The sequence below is a fragment of the Eublepharis macularius genome, chromosome 2 (assembly GCF_028583425.1).
Source record: "Eublepharis macularius isolate TG4126 chromosome 2, MPM_Emac_v1.0, whole genome shotgun sequence".
NCBI lineage: Eukaryota > Metazoa > Chordata > Lepidosauria > Squamata > Eublepharidae > Eublepharis > Eublepharis macularius.
In genome coordinates, this window is record NC_072791.1 from 25,652,140 (window position 1) to 25,672,443 (window position 20,304).

Genomic DNA, 20,304 nt, shown 5'->3' on the forward strand with positions numbered 1-20,304 from the left:
GCAGCGAGGTTGTAGGTGCAGGTTTGTGGACAAAGAGAAGGGCTCCATGAGGAGCATGGTGGCTTTACATCTTATCTCTTGGAAGAGCATGAGGGAAGGTGTGAAATCTCCCAAGAGGCATAGAGGCAAGAGAGGAGGAGTCAGTAGGCGTTCCCACCTTAGACAAGAGAGTGGCAGATTGCTAGACGTATATATTACATTCAAAGAGACATGCAGCGCCCCCCAGTGTCCAAAGGCAGGCTGAGTCGCCTATTCCAACATTTTGGACCGCCCTGTTTTTGCTAGTTCAATCTTGGTGACCTGCCCTATCCCACTCCACAGTGCTTGACTGTACTGATGGAATGATATCAAAAGCCGCATCTTGGAATAGTTTGGTTTTAACCATCTCTGCAACTGTATGTGCTTATATTTTATTTATATTTGTTGTATGTTTTTATCTTTTTATTGTATTCTGGATTTTGATGTTGTGACAAGACATGGGCATGAATGGAAAAAAAACCTGAACACCCTGTTCGTCGTTCCATGCCATCCACGAACAATGAACAACGAACATGGATGAACATGACCTGTTCCTGAACATTTTCATTCTTTGTTGTTCGTGGGGGCCAGAACCACCCCCACCCTAAACCCCCCACTTAGCCCCCCCCCCTCAAACCCACTTACCTGGCCCTTTAAAGATCCCTTTAAACTATCAGTTGGCAGGTGGCAGGGGGGGATTCACCCCTGCCGCCTGCCTGCTGATAGTTTAAAGGGCCCCGTCCTGGCAAAAATAGCAGTGTCTGCTGGCAGCTACTTTGAGGGGTTACCAACTGACTTTCCCAATGTCCAATACCCACCAAATTTGCAGGGGACATAGTCCTCACTGTCCTCTGAAGATCCCCCCCCCCAAGTTTCAGAGAGATTGCACCCCGGGAAAGGCATGGTCCACGGGTCTCCCCATTTCATGTCATTTTCTGTTTACAGTGGCAAAAACTGGACTGTCTGCTGCCTGGAAGCTACTTTGAGGGGTAACATACAAGCCAGAAGGAAAGCCAGAAGGAGTTCAGACAGAGTTCAGACAGTCCACGCCTCCTGTTGCTAGGGGAATTGATTGCAGGTGATAGACTGTCTGGCTTGACGAACAGAGGACGAAACGCAATGAACGAGGCTTCCAACAACCACCTGATCATTTAGAACGGGGCCTCATGAACAGCTTGTTTATGAACAGCTGATTGGGCTGTTCATGGCTTTTTTTAGTTTGTATTGCTGTTCGTGCCCATCTCTAGTTGTGACCCGCCCTGAGCCCGCTTCTGGGGATGCCGTTTAAAAGTCTAATAAATCAAATCACATTCCTCTTGATGGTGGGCAATCTCCCAGTGATTGTAGCCTCTGTTCACCAGCTGCTGGTGACCAGCAGGAGGTAATGTATTCAAACACCCACTTTTCATCACATTAAAGTAGGTCCAGTCCTCAAAAGCTTTATGCTTCCACATATCTGTTGGTCTTTAAGGTGCCCCAAGTCTGGTGTCTTTTTTGTTTGGACTGCAACAGACTGGCGTTAACTGCCTCTCTGGAATTTATAATTTTAATGGCATCAGTAAAACCAGCCAGATTCCACAACCATTAAATGGACTTCAGTATGTTCCAAAGGCAATCCCAGAACACAATGCACAGTTCCCCAATATCCACATTCAGTTTAACTTTCTTCAAATGCAAGAGGGTTGGCGTGGCATCAGTCTGCATACTACGTCATCCAATGGCTTCAACAACCCCGAGTCCACAAATTTAAAGCTTTGTGGTGGAACCAGTTGGAATTCAAACCTCTGCAGAAATTTGGCCATCAGCACTTTAGTCTCCATCTGTTACAAAAGCAAAAATAAACTGGTGAGTTGGTGGTAACAGTTTCTGACACACAACAGAAGTTCTACATAAAATCTGTGTACTTATTCACAGTCATTCAGAATATGAGGTAAAACTCAGGTTAGTCTTTTTAAAAATTCCTCATAGGGTGCTTTGAATTTGTGAGAGCAGAAAAAATGTCAGTCACATGTCATGATTTCTTTTGTTACTCTGTTCATGTTGAACCCTAAAGAACATTGCTGGGTGGCCTTGAAGAACACCTATGAATCTGTCAGAGTTGGGACTATGATAAACTTAGTTTTAAGCAAGAAAGAGTCCCAGAAGCCATCTGTCAATGATGGCTTGATGCACCAACAGCACTGCACTGAGGAATTCAGCCAGTCCAAATAGAGGCAGGGGGCACCATCCCAACATGCTACTATCACCCGGTGTGCACCCGCAAGTGACATCAGCACATGTTGCTGGGAACATCAGCATTTGGGCAGAATTATATGGTCATAGAGCTGACATCACTTCTGGGCACAAATGATGTCAGCATGTTGCTGGCAACATCACTATATCACCGGTGAGTCCCTCCCCAAAACTATTGTTGAGAGATCCTGCACCCCCCTCTTCAGGTCTTTCAGCTAACTCAAAGTACACTCTGCTCATCTCTGTTTCTTCCCATATCTAAACTTGATTCTTTTCCACAGTCACCCATCTGCTCTATCCCTCTAGCTAGGTGGGGAAAGCCAGCTCTGACGTATCTTTGAAGTGAGCCAGTAAGGCCCATTTGGTGGGATGTCTATTTACTGCAGCTACAGTGTAATATTCCCTTTGTCTTTTATTGTGTGGGACAGAATTATCCCACAGTAAGCAGAATTCAAGCATGTAGGACAAAACCGTTCATAAATGTCACATTTGTTTTGGTATTAAAAGTGTTAGAGTATAATTTTCTCTCCCTCCCTGCACTTTTATCTGTTCTCTTGTTACATTAACATTTGTGTGGTTCTTTCTCACCCACTGTTTTATTCTCCAGTATTTCTTTTGAGCGTTGTTGACTCCTGTCTACACAGTGACCAAGCTATTGAATTAGACAACTTTACTCCTTAGCTGGACAAAGAGCTATGAATTGCCAGGAAGCTGGAATTTAGAAAGGTGAGTTTGGTTCATCCAATGCCAACTTCTTAACTAGATCAGCAGGAGGAAAAAGAATGTCATTTGCCATTCACCGTAATATAGCCATTTAGCCACCATGCTACAGGTTTGTTCTTTTAGTTGCTTTGTCTCAAATGCATCATTCCATGTTTTTTTTCTCCTCTACTTAATCTTATTTAAGATGCATCTTTCATGTTCTTTAAGGTGGATATTCTGTCATTTCTTCTGTCTCCTTGATTTGTTTGTGTGTTTCATTAGTGTTAGCTATTTCCTTTAGTTCCTAGGCATTTCTTGCTTACCTGTGTACTTATTCCCTAGCAGTTGCCAGGAGTAGCCATCCCTCATACTGTCTTAAAGAGTATATCTCCGCTACTCATTTTTGTGGTGCTACATTTTTGTGATATTACATGCTGGCAACTCAGCGGGCCAAATGCTTACTGTTGTTCTGGGTCTGTAAAGATTGATGATCACTGATCTAAGACAATTTGTCCTGTTCAAGACTATCAAAAGCTTTTCTTGAATCTAGAAACTTTGCTGTTGGCATCGTGAAGTTTTGACGTATTTTCTGATATCTATTTGGAACATTAGAGGTTGCATTTGGAGATGAATTATACTCTTTTTGATCACAATGTACACACTTCCCTCCAATGTATTTTAGAATTATTGCTAGATTTGAGCACAGTAGCGCTTTAAAGACCAACAGGATTTCCAGACTATAAGTTTTCGTGAGTCAAACTTCCTTCATCAGATAGTATTATTGTTAATAGTGTAATCAAAACCTTCTTCCCACAGTTTCTATTCAGCATGTACATAAACGCTATCGATCTTTTTTTTATGTTCTTGCTTTTTGCCATCATTTTATTAATTATGGCCCTATCTGACTTATAATTTATTTCTTTGAAGCTTTTTTACCCATTTTCAGGCTTAACAGGCTGCAGAAACCACAGATTCCATTCATAGAACAACAACAGCAACAACAACAACAACATTCAATTTATATACTGCCCTTGAGGACAACTTAACACCCACTCAGAGTGGCTTACAAAGTATGTTATTATTATCCCCATAAATTACCCTGTGAGGTGGGTGAGGCTGCGAGCGCTCTGAGAGAGCTGTGACTGACCCAAGGTCACCCAGCTGGCTTCAAGCGGAGGAGTGGGGAATCAAACCTGGTTCCCCAGATTAGATTATGCAGAAACAAGCTGTCTCTTCATTTCTCAGGACTGTCCCAATACTGAAGACAATGGTGGGAGCAGCTAGAAGTTGGCTCCTTTCCCACGACAAGCTCTGAGGCGCAGCCTGTAAAGCCTGCCTTGGTGTTTCACCAGCCCCTCTGTGACCCCCTCCTGACCCCCACACCAACTATAGCAAGAAGTGTCTGTTTTTGCCTCATAACAACCATAATGGAATCTGAGGAGAACTCTAGAGGGCAGTGCAAGAACAACATCTTCTCTCAGTGCCTCAGGTTTTTAAAGCTGCTGTAGCATACTGGTTAAGTGGTTGGAATGTGAATCAGCGCTCGGGTGGTTCAGATCCCACTACTGGCATGAGCTCAGTAGGTAGACTCTTGAGTAAACCACCCCTCTCAGTCCCAACTCTATTGTAGGGATAATAATAACACTGACATTGTTCACTGCCCTGTGAGGCACTAATCTGAAGAATGATATATAAGCGTACTTCTTGTTGTTGTTGTTGTTGTTGTTGTTGTTGTTGTTGTTGTTGAAGAAGGATATGTGTTGGCAGAGTGCTTACGCAGCAGCCAGGACACTGAACTGCTTAAGGGTAACAAAAGCTTTATTTATAGAACTAACAAACCAGATAGGAAAGAGAGGAAATAAATCCAACTGCCTTGTTAGTTGAGAGAGTTGAAGAAAGCTCTCAGAACAAAAGAAAAGGTTGCCCTGAGACAGTAGCATTCTGCAGGCAGGCAGGCAGGGAGAAAACCCCTTAGAAGAAAGTACTCCTCCTACAGGCCTGTCTAACTAGAGCTTGCTGCTCCATGCAGGATCTTCTTCTTTGTACACAAGACATTACTATACTTCAGCTCCCAGGAATACCTGGGGAGACCCAAGAGTAGCTGCCTTACCAGTGCAAATGTCTGCCCAATACAGGAACGGGGTCCCAGAGCAAATGGGAAAAAGGAAAAGTATGGCCTAAAAGAAGAAAAATCAAGAAAGACATTCAGTCATTTACTTGGCTTGGTCCAAAATGGATAGGCTTCCTCCTAAGCAATCAGTTTGCAGCTGGCCAGGAATTTGGTCTCCCAAAAGCGATGCTTCATTTCCTCTTCCTGTACAATGAGGATCACCAATAGCCATCATTCCCTTCTCAGTTCCCCAAGAGCTAAGAAGAACCTGTTTTGCTCACCATCTCCTGCTTTTTAGTAGGTGATGATAACCTTTATATCCACACTGCTAAAAACCTTCCCCTGCTGATTTCTACAGACGAAGGTGCTGTTAAAGCCCTAAGAGCAGGCTCGGCCAAGTTTCTTTCTGGAGAAAAATGCCCTGTCCTTTTAACGGAGGCTTTAATGTGTGAGAATGGGCCATCAGAGCTTTTCATGGCACCAAGGTAAATAACACCCCCCTGGTATTGGCTTCAGATCGAAACTGACACTAAAGGGACAGCTAGATGGTCCCGTTTAAAAGCTTGCAATCCTGCTGAGTGTTGGCGTTTGTTTCTTTATGTCATTTATAGTCCGCCTTTCTCCCTGAAACTCAAGGTGGATTACATAGTGTGAGATTAGTACAATCAGTATCATTTCCATAAACAAAGCCATAGGGTAAATAAATACAAGTTTACAAAGACATAACATTAGCAAGGATCCAATATGGAGTTGAAGAAATGCTGAAACAGAACATAATCCATTCTAGGACTGACATTAGGCAACATGAAGCACAGGTAGTATATAGAAGTACATATTTAAAGCAACAGATAATATGCAAGGCAACATAGCGGTGAAGTCTACGGTCCTTAACTCAATAGCAAAGCATCTGAGACCCCCTCCCTACAATATAGCCCTCCTACCTGAGTAAAGATTTGTCTCACCCTTTCTATCATAATCTTCCACCAGTGGGTAAAGACCTTTTTGTTCCATTTGACATTCTCTTCTTATGTTTTTAATTGTTTTCTATATATATTTATGCATCGCTTTTAATGCTTTTTTCACTGCCTCGAGGGCCCGAACTGGGTAGAAAACTGGAGTAAAAATGTTCTAATAAAGTTTCAAGAACAGACAGTTCTCTGTGAGGCCTTTGTAAACTTTTTAACTGATATAAACTAGCACAAATATGCTTGGATCTGGATGCCAGCTGTAATATAGACGAGATGGAAGAAATGCTTAATACAGTGTCTGTTTCACATATGGACCACTTTGGACCAGTCACAGTGAAGGATCTTGACAGGATTCTGGCATCCATGAAAACCACTATTTGTGCTCTGGATCCTTGCCCATCTTGGCTGTTAAAATTAAGTAAGACCATACAAATGAGCCATTGAAGTCTACTGTAAATCAATCACTAATGCAGGGCACCTTCCCCTCGCCACTCAAATAGGTGGTTATGTGCCTGCGAATTAAAAAAACACCCCTAGACAAAAATGATGTGGCCAATTATCACCCAGTCTGTAATCTGACTGTTTTGGGCAAAGTGATTGGGAAAGCTGTAGCTGATCAACTCTGGGTCTTTTGGATAATTCTAGAGCTTTGGACTCCCTTCAGTATGGATTCAGACCAGGCCATGGGACAGAGACAGCCCTAATAGCTCTAGTGAATCTCCGCCTGAATATAGACAAAGGCCCTGCTTGGTTATTGCTGTTCCTGGATCAATCTGCAGCCTTTGATACAGTAGACCATGCCATATTGTTGAGGCATTTGGAGGCAGAAGTGGGACTGGTTTAAATTATTTCTCATGCAAGGGTCACTGTTGGAGACCAGCTATCTCCAGAGTGAGAATTATCTTGTGACATTCCCCAGGGTAGGAATCTTATCTCCCACATTATTCAATCTCTATGTAAAGTCTTTAGGAGAACACATTTGTAGCTATGGAATTGGGTGTCATCAATATGCAGATGACACCCAACTCTATAACTTACTGTCCAAATCACCACAGGATGTCATAGAAATATGACAGCTGTGGCCAAACAGCTGAAAGCAAAGAAATTGAAACTGAACCCAGACAAGATGGACGTGATGCTAGTGGGAAAGGCAGAGATCTTGAGGAATATTGCACTCCCCACTTTTGATGGCGTTTATCTGACCCTTCGCAGACTCTGTTAAGCATTTAAGGGTTATACTGGATCCATTGCTTCTACTAGAAAAGCAAATTAAAGCAGCTTCTACAACCTCAATGTAGCCTCTAAGATGTTCCCCTACCTAGAGGTGGCCAATTCATGTCATGGTAGCATTGAGACTTGACTACTGTAATGCACTCTACATAGGTCTCCCCTTTAAGTCAACTTGGAGACTTCAGTTATTGCAGAATGCTACAGCTTAGTTATTATTGGGAGCCAGCAAGAGCATGAATATTACTCCCATTCTGCAGCCACTCCACTGGCTACCTGCTACCTATCAGTGACCAGGTTCAGTTCAAGGTATTGGCTATCACATATATAGTCTTCATGGCCTTGGTCCAGCATATCTATGGGACTGCCTCTCTCCCTATGTTTCACCATGGCAGCTTTGCTCAACTGAACAGGGCCTTGTGCAAGTGTCTCCTTGCACATGGGCAAAATCAACAGCTTCCTGTACACATGCATTCTCTGTGGTAGCCCCCACCTTATGGAATGGCCTACCTGAAGAGGTCAGAAAAGCTCCTACTGTCTCCTGACTTTCTACAAACAATGAAAATCTGAATTATTCAAGGAGACTTTTTACTCAGATGGGAGGACTATTATGGGAGTTATGGGAGATTTCAACTTCCCTGATGTGTTCTGGGAGACCGACTATGCTATGTGCCTAGGGCCACGCAACTTTTTGACCTGCCCGGCTGACAATGTCTTTTCTCAAATGGTGGAGGAAGTGATGAGGGGCTTGGCCATACTGGACTTGATACTAACCAACAAGGACGAATGGGAACCTTAGGGAGAAGTGATCATGTCCTCCTAGAATTCCTTTTGCTGTGGGGTACCAAGAGAGTTTGAAGTCAAGCGTGCATGTTAGATTTTAGTAGGGCAAACTTTAGTAAGCATAGGAATATGATGAGAGTTCTTCCATGAACAGAAATGTCGAACAAAAAAGAGCAAGTGAAGGGTGGGCTCTCCTAAAAGAACTGCTCTTGCATGCTCAAGCCATCACCATTCCAGTAAGATGAAAATGCAGTAGAGGATCTAAGAAGCCAGTGTGGATGAACAGAGAGCTCTGCAATGAGCTAAGGGAGAAAAAGAAGTCGTTCAAGAAATGGAGGGAAGGAAATGCATCTAAAAAAGAGTATCTAGGGGTAGTTAGGCATTGTAGAGCAGTCATCAGAGAGGCCAAAGCTCAGAATGAGCTGAGACTGGCCAGGGGCACTTGCCACAACAGAAAGACATTCTTCAGATGTGTGAAGAGCAAACAGAAGGTAAAGAGGACGATACTCCCTTTTCAAGGTGAGAATGGAAACACTCTGACAAAGGACAGAGAGAAGGCAGAAAAGCTCAATGCCTATTTTGCCTCATTTTTCTCCCTGAAGGAGAGAGCAGGCCCACCTAGAGATGATAGTAGGCGAGGCACGGCATTGGGGCTGCTGGTTGACATGGGTAGAGAAGTTGCTGAGAAGCACCTTGCTGCACTGGATGTGTACTAATCCCTTGGGCCACCCAAGGTTGCTTAAAGAACTTTCAAAAGAGCTTGCAGACCCTTTGTTGATCATCATCCATCTTGGAGGGCAGTTGATGTGCCAGATGACTGGAGGAGGGCAAATGTTATTCCAGTCTTCAAGAAAGGGGAAAAAGCATGATCCAGGGAACTAGAGGCCAGGCAGCCTGACCTCTGTCCTAGGGAAGACATTAGAGCATCAATCTGCAAACATCTGGCAGACATTATGGTGACATGAGAAAGTCAGGACAGATTTGTCCCCAGCAGGTCCTGACAGACCAACCTCATCTCCTATGACCGAATGATAGGCTTAGTGGATCGCGGGAATGCTGTTGGTGTAGTTTATCTGGATTTCAGTAAAGCTTCTGACAAGGTTCCTCATGATGTTCTGATGGGTAAACAGGAGGACTGTGGACTGGACTCTAGGATGGTTAGATGGATGGGGAACTGGCTGGATAATGACAGTCAAAGAATAGTTGTCAGTGGCACCAGGTCTGATTGAAGGGTCCAGTGGAGTGCCTCAAGGCTCGATTCTGGGCCCAGTGATTTTCAATATTTATTATAAATTATCTAGATGAGAGTGTGAAAGGATTACTAATTAAATTTGCAGATGACATCAAAGTGGGAGGAGTAGCAAACACCCTTGAAGACAGAGACAGAATTCAAAGTGATTTCTACACACTGGAAAAGTGGGCAGATTTGAATAAGATGCAATTTAACATGGATAAGTGCCAGGTTCTGCACCTGAGTAACAGAAATACAAAACATGCATAGTGGATGAGGAATACACTTCTGGGTAGCAATGTGTGTGAACAAGATCTTGGGGTACAGGTGGATGGGAAGCTAAATATGAGCAGTCAGTGTGATGCAGCAGCAAAAAAGGTGAATGCAATATTGGAGTGGTATCAACAAAGGTATAACATCCAAATCACTAGATGTCATTGTCTCACTCTATACCACATTGGTCAGGTTCCACCTGAAGTATTGTGTGCAGTACTGGAGGCCTCACTTCAAGAAGGATGTGGACAAGGTGGAACAGATGCAGAGGAGGACAACCAGGATGATCAGGGGCCTGGAGTCCAAGCCCTACAAGGAGACACTGAAGGACTTGGGAACGTTCAGTTTAGAGAAGAGAAGGTTGAGGGGAGACACGATTGCTCTCTTTAAGTATTTAAAAGGCTGTCACTTAAGGCACTGGTACGTTAGGACATTAGGAAAAACTTCATATTAAGAGTAATTCAGCAGTGGAATTGGCTGCCTAGGGATGTGGTGTGTTCCCCTTCATTGGCAGTCTTCAAGGAGCGACTGAACAAATACTTGTCAGGGATGCTTTAGGCTGTTCCTGCACTGGGCAGGGGGTTGGACTGGAGGGTCTGTAAGGGGTGTGTGACTGGATCAAAGTCTCCTGCATCCTACTCTGAATGGGGGGAGGGGGTGCTGTTGAATAGTAGTAAGCAGCCATGTTTGGGTAAGACATGCAAGTTATTTGGTATCAAGTTGCCTGGTGGTTGCTGCTGGGCCTGGCCCCAATGAGTTCTCCCTCAAAGGCCAAAACAACCCTGGAAAGGGCCCTGCCCCCTTCCTCTGCCCCCTTCCCCTGCCCTTTACTGACAGAAACCGAGCTTGGAATACTAACTAAGCTGTTCCCTTTGGTCTGCAGATTGCTACTCTCAGGGATACTAGTGGATGTAGGAGGCAAGTTCTGCGTCCTCCACAGGGGTAAGATGGAGAGAGTGTGTGTGCGTGCAAACAGGATGTTCCCTGAGAGTAGCAATCTACAGATCAAAGGGACAGCATCAGTAGAGCGGAGAGATGACATGCACATATCCTCACCTCTCTATCTCTCTACCTCTATAGTATGTTCCCCTTTGTAACCAGAGACAAGGGACAGCATACACATCCTTCACTTCTTACATGTTCTACATACATTACAACATACTCACCTCGGTTGGTCTTCCCTAAATCGATCAGGATCAAATATGAGTGGGTTCTGGAAAAACTTTCCCATGCGTCCCATGGCAGATGTGCTGAACTGCCAAAAGAAAAGTAATTGGCATTAGCATATGCAATTGGGGGACCCACAAGGATCTCCCCCACCATGTCCTCTTCCCCTTCCCTGCCCCCAATTGCCTTTCCCCATTTTCCTGCTTTCTTCTCCCCTTCCTGCCCCCTTTTGTCTGCTCCCTTGTCTCTCATCTATGGCCCAGTTGTGTGGTGCTGGCTGAGCCAGGCCCAGAACTTACAAGGACTTGAGGAGGTACGTCACTTTTCCTTGTATCACCTCCCTCACAACGTTTCCTGTTTCCCTCCACCTGGCCACCTCCATCTTTCCCTATATCCTTCTGTTCTTCAAAACTTACCTTTTATCTGCTCACCATCTTCACCTATATTTATTCATTTATCTCATTGATATACTGCCTTTCTCCTCAATGGGGACCCAAAGCAGTGTACATCACTCTCCTTGTCTCCATATTATCCTCACAATAACTCTGTGAGGTAGATTAGGATGAGGGTGTGTGACTGGATCAAAGTCTGCTGCATTCTACTCTGAATGGGGGAGGGACTGCTGTCGAACAGTGGTAAGCAGCCATGGAAAATGTGACCCTTGCTTGTCCTGGACAATACTTCTCACCACTGGCTCCACTGGCTTGACAGCCAGTTTCCCTGAGCCCTGAAACTGGACTGCTTGCAGTTTGATGTTTATGAGACTCTGACAGATAACCAGAAACAGCAGCCCATTCAACATACAATCAGGACAGAATTTGCTGGAATTTTGACTCCTTCAATGATGGTTTCAGTTCCTGTCCAGCGTAGAATGTTTGGAACCGGTGGGTACAATCGTAGGACTTCTTTGAGAACCTGAGATAGTGAAGATCAATTTAACTCAGTTTAGACAGAGAAGCCATGTCTTTCTTTAACATCTAGCATGAGATGACACGGACCTGCAGGTGGAACACCTTAGTTAAAACTCTAGGCCAGCTTGAATGTATGGGATGGTTTTTAGTAAAACATCGCAGCATTAATTCCCCAGTAGTGGCCTGTCACATCTGGTTGCTGCAAGCTGATGTTGCTCCATACATAACACTGCAGAAGGAGGACCAAATTCTGCATTGCTTTCAAAACTGTGAAACAGAAGTCAGGCAGAATTTCACAAGATTGTGCAGGCTTCAAGAGAGAAGGGAGAGTTATCTTTAGAGGGATTCAATATTCTCCCATCCCATGACATTCACAAAACTTCATGAAATCAACAGGTGTGCCATCTGGAGCAAAGACTATATTTTCTCCAAATATTTTCTCCAAATTCAAAATATTGTTCTAGGAGAACTTACAAAATGTCATATCCCACCACAGAAACAAGACTACCATGGGAAGTTGCATGGATCTTCTAGCCAATCTCCACTGATGGAACAGGAAGCAATTTTCATTGATTGCCCCCTCCTGCTACAGACCTCCCCCAGGAGCAGCATTTCAAATTAGGGGCATGCAATTTGATATACCCAGTCTAAAAATCCTGATTGATATTGTGATATTTGGATATGCTACTATTTCTGGTCCCAATTAATCCTGAAAATATTTGAAAATAAAGGGGACTGGCATTTTAAAGATTGCAGCAGTTCTGCCCCCCCCCCCCCCCGCTTTGCAGGTTTTACAGGCAAAAAAGAGAGTGGGGAGGCAATTCTCTAACTGAGAGCTCTGAGAGATCAACTGCCTGTCCAATCATAACAATTCTCTCATAGATCACATAAGAGAAGCATTATGGTTGGACAGACAGTTGAGCTCTCCCTAACATGTGATTCCATTCACCTCTGAAAGTCACTTGCCTCTCCTGTCCCTTTTTTTTGCCTGAGAAAGAGGCAAAGCAATTAAAAACAAGCTGCTGCAACGTTTAGAGGACAAGCAGCCCTCACTCCTCTGCAATTTTGGTACCATTTGCTCCCAAAACACCCCCTGCACCCCCCTGAAAGTTTCCCCAATAAGGATTAATGGACCAAGTTAATTTCAGAATGTCAAAAATGTACCAAAAGCACATTATTTCACCCAAGGCACACACACAACTGTATTTATTTATTTGCTTCTTTGAATGTCTGTTTACTTCATTTACACCTCCTCTTTCACCCCAATGGGGACCAAAGTGTCTTACATCATTCTTCTCATCTCCATTACATCCTCACACCAACTCTGTGAGGTAGGTCAGGCTGAGAGCGTGTGACTCTTCCAAAGCTCACTGGGTGACTGAGGGCCAGTCACACGCTTCCAGCCCAACCTACTTCACAGTGCTGTTGTGGGGATAAAATAGAGGACAGGGGAATTATGTAAGCCACTTTTAACACATAAGGAGTTTTTGTACATGTAACAACGATGGGAGGGATTGGCCATGTTGTTCTACAGTTATAGGGAAGGAGAGGCAAAGCAGATAGAAATCATGTAATGCAGGACTGGTGTTTAAAAACTGAAATTCTAAACATTTGCAAAAATGCACTATTTTTTACAGTGAAGAGGTACCAATGCTATAATGTGCCTATGATCTCATGCAACAAAGGGTGTGTGTGTGCTTGGGAAATTGAAGCCCTTGTGAAAGTCCCTGTCACATGACATACCTGGTTCTCATCATGCGACCCCTACACTGTCCTTGTGGCTGTTGCCTCCTCATGAAAACAGTAGTCCATGTTCAAGGGCTGTGACTGGCATAGTGCCTACACTTGGTCTGCCTTCCTTTTGATGAAGAAGGCATAGCTGTAGCTGCTACGTCTGGAAGAGCAGCTCTGAGTAGGGATGTGCACTTCGGGTTTCCGATTCAGATTTTTAACCTGAATTGGGCCCCATTTGGAAAGATTTGGGTTTCCCAAATCAGCCCCAGCATTGCTGATCTGATTCGGGAATCTTGAAGCAAAGCTTTCCAAAGCGATTTATATTGCTTCGGGAAGTTTTCTTGCCGCTTGTTGCTTTCAAAACACTGGCTTTCAAAACACTGGCCACTTTACAGCTGATGGGAGGGGATTCCCCTCTCATCAGCTGAAAAAAGCCCTTTAAATGCCGGCTGCTTTTTTCAGCCCACAGGAGAAGGATTCCCCTCTCATCAGCTGAAAAAAGCCCTTTAGTATATATAGTAGCCTGTCATTCAGGCCTAACGTTTTAAACTTGTTTTTTTTCACATTGGTGCACATCTATAATAAATACTTTTAGGTTGTTACTTAACCCCTTTTCCCCCGTTTGTTTGGGTTAAGTTTGTGGAGTTTCCCCCCCACACACCCCTTTTTTCTTCCTTGCTGTAGCTGAAAAAAGCAGCCTGCATTTAAAGGGCTTTTTCAGCTGATGAGAGGGGAATCCCCCTATTGTTGGCTGTAAAGTGGCAGACATTTGAAAAGCAACACTTTTCTTGACATTTGCAAATGGTAGGAAAAGTGCTGCTTTAAGCTTCAGCTTGCTCTGTAAAGATTCCTGAATCTTTATAGAGCATACCAAAACATTTAAACACCCAAATCCCGAAGCACTTTGGTATTTGGGTTATCTCAAATTGTTTTCTTGCTTTGGGTAAACCCGAAGCAGGAAACCCGAATATTTTTGGGGTGCACACCCTTAGCTCTGAGTTATCTGGGACCTCATTTTTCAGCTGTACCTGTGATAAATAGTGGAGATTGCCAAGATCATCAGAGTTAATGTCTCTCTTCACACCAACCACCATGTCTACTTCAGCCTGAAGTCTAAGAACAGAAGACAGATAAACTTCAATTAATTGCCCACGGACTTTAAAGTGAGATGCATACTTCTATATTTGAGTAATTCTAGGTTTACTTTCTTAGGACTGTAATTTCCTTATACAGGCAAATATTCAGTGCTTCTGGTTGTTGTGGGTTTTCCGGGCTGTATTGCCGTGGTCTTGGCATTGTAGTTCCTGACGTTTCGCCAGCAGCTGTGGCTGGCGTCTTCAGAGGTGTAGCACCAAAAGTCTTTTGGTGCTACACCTCTGAAGACGCCAGCCACAGCTGCTGGCGAAACGTCAGGAACTACAATGCCAAGACCACGGCAATACAGCCCGGAAAACCCACAACAACCATTGTTCTCCGGCCGTGAAAGCCTTCGACAATACATTCAGTGCTTCTGTTGTCAAGGGACTGAGATTTGAATCCACATACCCCATGGTTATAATGTGACAAACAGTTAAGCAACCTAAGTTGAAGACAGATATAACATTTATAGCAGTGGAACAGTTTTGGGAGCACCTTTATCATGTTGAGGCCATGTTTCTTTTTTCTGAATCATGCAAAAATCTGCACATGGCTCTTTAAAAAGAAATTAAAAGGCAGCCAGGGTTCTTGGAAAATGGAAGTGGAACAAGGCTTGAGATAGCCTATAACGTAAATCTACCATGCAAAGTGTAAAGTTACAGATGTAGAGTTTGTACCGCAGGTGAAGATCCAGCGGTGACTTCCTTTTATATATGATGCCTATCTTCAGTCTAAAGGCCACTGATATTTTAGGCTTCAGCTGTATAACTGGGTGCCGGATTGGGGGTCAGTATGTTGGGTTGTCAACTCCCGGAAGAAAAGAAAGTCCTGTCCCTTTAACTGAGACTTAATGTAATGTTATTTACCAGGTGATGTTATTTACTTCCATGCCATGAAAAGCTTCAGCTGCTCATTTTGCACATTAAGCCTCTGCTGAAGGGACTGGACATTTTGCTCCAGATGTGCTGTCAACCCTACCCAGTGTGTTGGAAGATTATGATTGTCATAGATGTCAAGTTCATAGATTATCGTTCCGTTCACAGAAACCATCCTGATTTTCCTTGGATAATTCCAGAGGGGTAGCCATGTTAGTGTGCTGTAGCAGAACAAAACAGAAGAGTAACACCATTTATTTCAGCATGAGTTTTTGTGAGTCAGAGTTCACTCCTTCAGATGTGATAAGGAGTAGAGCTTTCCTTGGAAAGAAAAATAGTAGTACAGCTTCTTCATCTGAAGAGGTGAGCTCTCAATCACAAAAGCTCAGGCTGGAAGACATGGAATTCATCTTTAAGGTACCACTAGACTTCTGTTTTATCCCTGGACATAAATTCATAGGAACAAACATACAAATGTGTCAATGAGCCTATCCCAGAAAACCTACTTAATAGCCACACCTCTGATTACACAATCAAGAAAAAGTGCCACAAAGGTTGCAGTCATTGTTGAAGACTACATGCAAGACTAGTAGGTTGACCTTGTTAGGTTCATCCACATGAACAAGAAGATGATCATGACTGCTTGTGTGTACAATAAAACATTGTGTGACATGGCTGTGAGGTGAGGCCATGGCTCAGTGGCAGAGCATCCACTTGGCATGCGAAAGGTCCCAGGTTCAGTGCCCGGCATCTCCAGTTCAAAAGGCATAAGGAAATAGGTATATGAAAGATCCCACCTGAGAGCCTGGAGAGCTGCTGCCGGCCTGACGAGATAATACTGACCTTGGGAGACCAAAGGTCTGACTCGGTATAAGGCAGCTTCATGTGGCCCCTTCAACTGTACATTTTTAAAACATGACATGATGTAATCTGAGGACTTTATAGCCACAATTTAGTTAACAAACAAGTTAACAGAGTGAGTAGAAAATGGTCCCCAGCTCACTGACTTTGCTAATACTTCAGGTTGCCGTCCCAGTTCCATTACAGTAAAAGCCAACAGGTAGGCAGTGGATTCATGACCTGGAAGGTTAGAGAATATCATTTAGGGGGTCAAAAAGCACAGCAACAAACTGGAGACTTCTTGGACGTAGTCATTCCAAAGTATGTATATTGAGGGGTGATAAAAAGAGCCCATAACAGAAGTTAGCAAAGGAAACTTAATACTTGATTTCCCCCTCAACACAGATTCTGCTGATGGGTTCGCAGGGAGAAAGCAAGTCTGGCTTCCATCCACATGAGGAGTTTCATTCTTTCCTTCCTCCATCAGTTAACGATACTCTGTCCTAAGTGCAAGCAGCAAGAAAATGAACCTAAATGAGGTGGTTTTGAAAATAATAACTGAAGTCTGGCAACCTGGCAACCAACTACAGTGCAGGAAGAGGGTGCTGTGCCATGTCCCCCTTTCTGAATTCCCAGTTTTTTACTTCTAAAAAATACATCACTGGCCCTTTCCCTTGTAGACATACAGGGGAAAGAGTGTAAGTAGTTTTTGTCCAGATAGCCTGGAAAGGAATTGGAGAGTGGCAAGATAGCTGGAGCTATCTATCTCCCTATCCATCTCCCTTACCAAATCCCTAGACTCTGCTTCTTTGTTGTTTGTTTCTCTCCTCTTTAGAATCCACCGTGATCAGTGAGAACTTTGGACAGAAAATTGCAGGGAGACTGATACAGTTTTTGGATTTCCTTCTCTGTTTGCTGTGGGAAATTTGTCTCAGAAGTAGGTGGGGCCATGAGAGGAAGGGGCAAGTTGCGGGGGGGGGGGACACACTTCAGCCTAGAACCCGCTTTTAATCAGTAATTGCAAACCACCTTGCTGTAACTTGTCCCTATGAAAGCATGTACACTTCTGAGTATATGCAGAATGCCTTTTGTTATGTATTGGTCAAGGCTCCTGAAGTCTGCATGGTCATTGGTTGTTAGTGCCAGCAGCAGCCAAGCATTACAGCACAATAAAGACCATTCACTATGCTGTAAATAAGTTACAATGTATATAGTTGATGCAAACAAGGGCTTCTAGTTAGGTGATTCTTATTGGGTGTTAACAAAGCTGGGGCGTGGCTTGGGGGTTGAAGCTGTGTATAAATATTTGCAGCTTGCTGCCTGTGTTTCAGAGATGTTCCTGCTGAATAAAGAGCTTGTTGAAATCACTTCAGAGTCCGAACCCACTACTTAGTTTCAAATTTTAATGATTTGACCATGTATCTAGTTTTAAATTTTAATGCTTTTGATCATGTCACATCAATTTTATTCAAACTTATGTTTCTGTTCTGTTTGTTGTTTGTGACTTGTAATGGCCTATGGCTGTATACAATAAACCTTCTATCTACAGAACCCGCTACTTAACACCTTTTGCTCACCAATAAATAACCACTGTTAAGTTCCCACCCTCACCTCCCTCCACATTTGGCATTAGGAGTGACAAAGCATAATGCTCTGGTAGGTTTAAACTCTGGAAGCTCTCTTTGAAGAACAAGAAGTACTTAAGTAAGGAAGGCCAATGGGGTGAGGGTGGCACTGATGTATATCCAAGAAGTCTTAAGTAGACATGGGCATGAACCAAAAGAATTTAATGACTCTGCGGTTCGTGGTTCGGTGCCAACGATGATCCCGAGGTCACAAACCGCAACAAACATTTTCTGTTGCCGAACCGGTTCATGATTCATGGTTTGTGGGGCACGGAACAGCCCCTGTGGTACTTAGAGAGCCCATATTCCCGGGGAGTGTTTTGCACGCTCTCCTACAACCATCATCCAAGTTTGGACAAGATTGCAAAAGGGATCTTGAAGTTATACCCTCTCCAGTCCAAGGCCTCCAGGAAACTCCCACTCAATACAATTAGAGCCACAATTAGAGTCACTCGCCGGTGGCACCCCCCATGTGCCCGCCCGCCAGGCCAAAGAGGAGCGCGCTGGTATTCCCTGCTAATGTAGGAATGGTGGGTACTGCTGGCGGCTGCCGGGCCTGGTGGGCACGGGGAGGGGGCGGTGAGCCGCCTCCCCTCAGGGAGTGGGGGGTCTGGCCACTCACCGGTGGCACCCCTCATGTGCCCGCCCACCAGGCCAAAGAGAAGCGTGCTGGTATTCCTGGCGCGGAGGGCGGGGCATATCCCCTTTCTTTCTATTTCAATCTCTGTCTCTACATACAGTTCTCCATTATCTAATGTTTGTGCATACATTCTAGTGTCTTTTCATTATACTGATACATTCTGTACTGTTTGTCTCTTTCTCTGTTTTTGATTTTCATTCCTTTTCTCCATGGATATGGCGTGTTCTGTTCGATTCTATATCTCCTTGATGCATTCGCATTCTATTTCTACTTCTAGAACAGTTGACATCTGTGTGCCCCTTTCTATCTGTTTCTCTGTTTCTCCCTCTCACTATTTGCAACTTTCTATCTCTCTCTGTCTCTTCCTTTTTTTTTTGAAAAATTTTTATTGGGTTAGAATCCATTATTTCCACATTTACATTCAATTTTCCCCAATTTTTTCATCTCTAACCCCCTCCCTTTCCCCCCCCTTTTTGTTGACTTCCAACAGCTTTCCAACCCTTTGTCCCCTTTCCCTTACTTTTATTAGCTTCCTCTATCTAAAACAAATATATATTCTCCATTATTCTAAGCAGTACATCCTTAACTATTTTTAACATTATATGCCCAAACTGTAAGTCTTTGTTTCCATCTTAGATAAACAATTTATCCCAATTTTTCAATTTCAGATATTTCTATATATCATAAACCATATAGATCATACATTCGTTTATATCAAACAATTTGACTTATTCTCTATATATATTACTCATTCTATCTTTTTATAATAGTTCTATATATCTCTCCTCACGTAGTCAATCAATTTGACCCATCTACCTCTCTGTCTCTTCCTATGTGATTCCACCACTATTTATCTGAATCTATCTCTTTCTACGTATATCTGGCCTTTATTATTTCTTTCCATCTCTAGCCGTCTTTTTTTCTCTTTCTATAACTATATTGTTTTCTACATTCCTTTCTCTATCATCATCCATATGTAGGCTTGTGTGTCCATCTTTTTCCAATGGTTTTGTTGTTGTTTCTCAATACATCTTTCTATCTGTCTCTCTGTCTTGTTCTGTCCGACATGAGGAGGGGGAGGGGGAAGATCCCCCAGCAGCCATGGGTCCTCACCCAAGGGTCCCACGGAGGAGTAATACGGCAGCAGCCGACAGTACTCACCTTCCTGCCTTGACGGAAAGGATGGGAGTTGCAGGACACATTCCCACCCAGCTGAAAGGGGTCCAGTCAGTCCCGTTGACAGGGGGTCACCACGCTGTGCAACCGACTGTATCCCTATACAATACAATCGACTGTGCAATAGCTACCAAGCTGTGTAACCAAGGAGGGAGCAGTAACAGGATAGTCCCTCGTGAAGCAGTGGCTGACATGACCCGCCATCCTGCCTTTGCGGAAAGTATGGGATGGGCAGGACAGGAGACATTGCTTCCTGAGAGGGGGACACAGAAACAGGACAGCAGCAGCAGCAGCAGCAGACGACATCGGCCACCTTCCTGCTTTTGCGGGAAGGACGTGAGTCGAGTGACCCATTCCCCCCTGCTCAGAGGGCTCAGCGTTTGCGATGGATAGGGGCACTGTGCAGCTGAACTATATGTGAAACAGCTCCTGAGCTGCTGCACAAGTGCCCAAAGGAGGCTGCCTCCAGCATCACCCACTTTCCTGCCTTCGCAGAAAGGAGGTGTCATCATGATCTGGCTGTGCCAGGAAGGCCTATCAAGGTCTCAGAAGCCTGTTAGCAGTGGGACTGAACCTGGCTAAACCTGACCCAAACGTGCCAGCCCTCATTCGAGATACCTACAGGACTCGATGGGCAAGGATGCATGGCGACAGC

At 44.1% G+C, this 20,304-nt stretch overlaps 1 protein-coding gene across 1 annotated transcript in view; it reads right to left on the minus strand.

The window, feature by feature from the left end:
- Positions 1-1,192: 1,192 nt before the first annotated feature.
- LOC129324896 (cholesterol 24-hydroxylase-like) overlaps positions 1,193-20,304 on the minus strand; it is a 79,861-nt gene continuing 60,749 nt past the window's right edge. The window contains exons 10-15 of the mRNA XM_054972338.1: positions 16,376-16,448; positions 14,385-14,469; positions 11,516-11,626; positions 10,711-10,799; positions 5,063-5,129; positions 1,193-1,838 (exon numbers count right to left, since the gene is read on the minus strand). Coding sequence (XP_054828313.1) covers positions 1,686-1,838; positions 5,063-5,129; positions 10,711-10,799; positions 11,516-11,626; positions 14,385-14,469; positions 16,376-16,448 — 578 coding nt within the window. The 3' untranslated portion in view covers positions 1,193-1,685. The remainder of the gene's footprint in view (positions 1,839-5,062; positions 5,130-10,710; positions 10,800-11,515; positions 11,627-14,384; positions 14,470-16,375; positions 16,449-20,304) is intronic.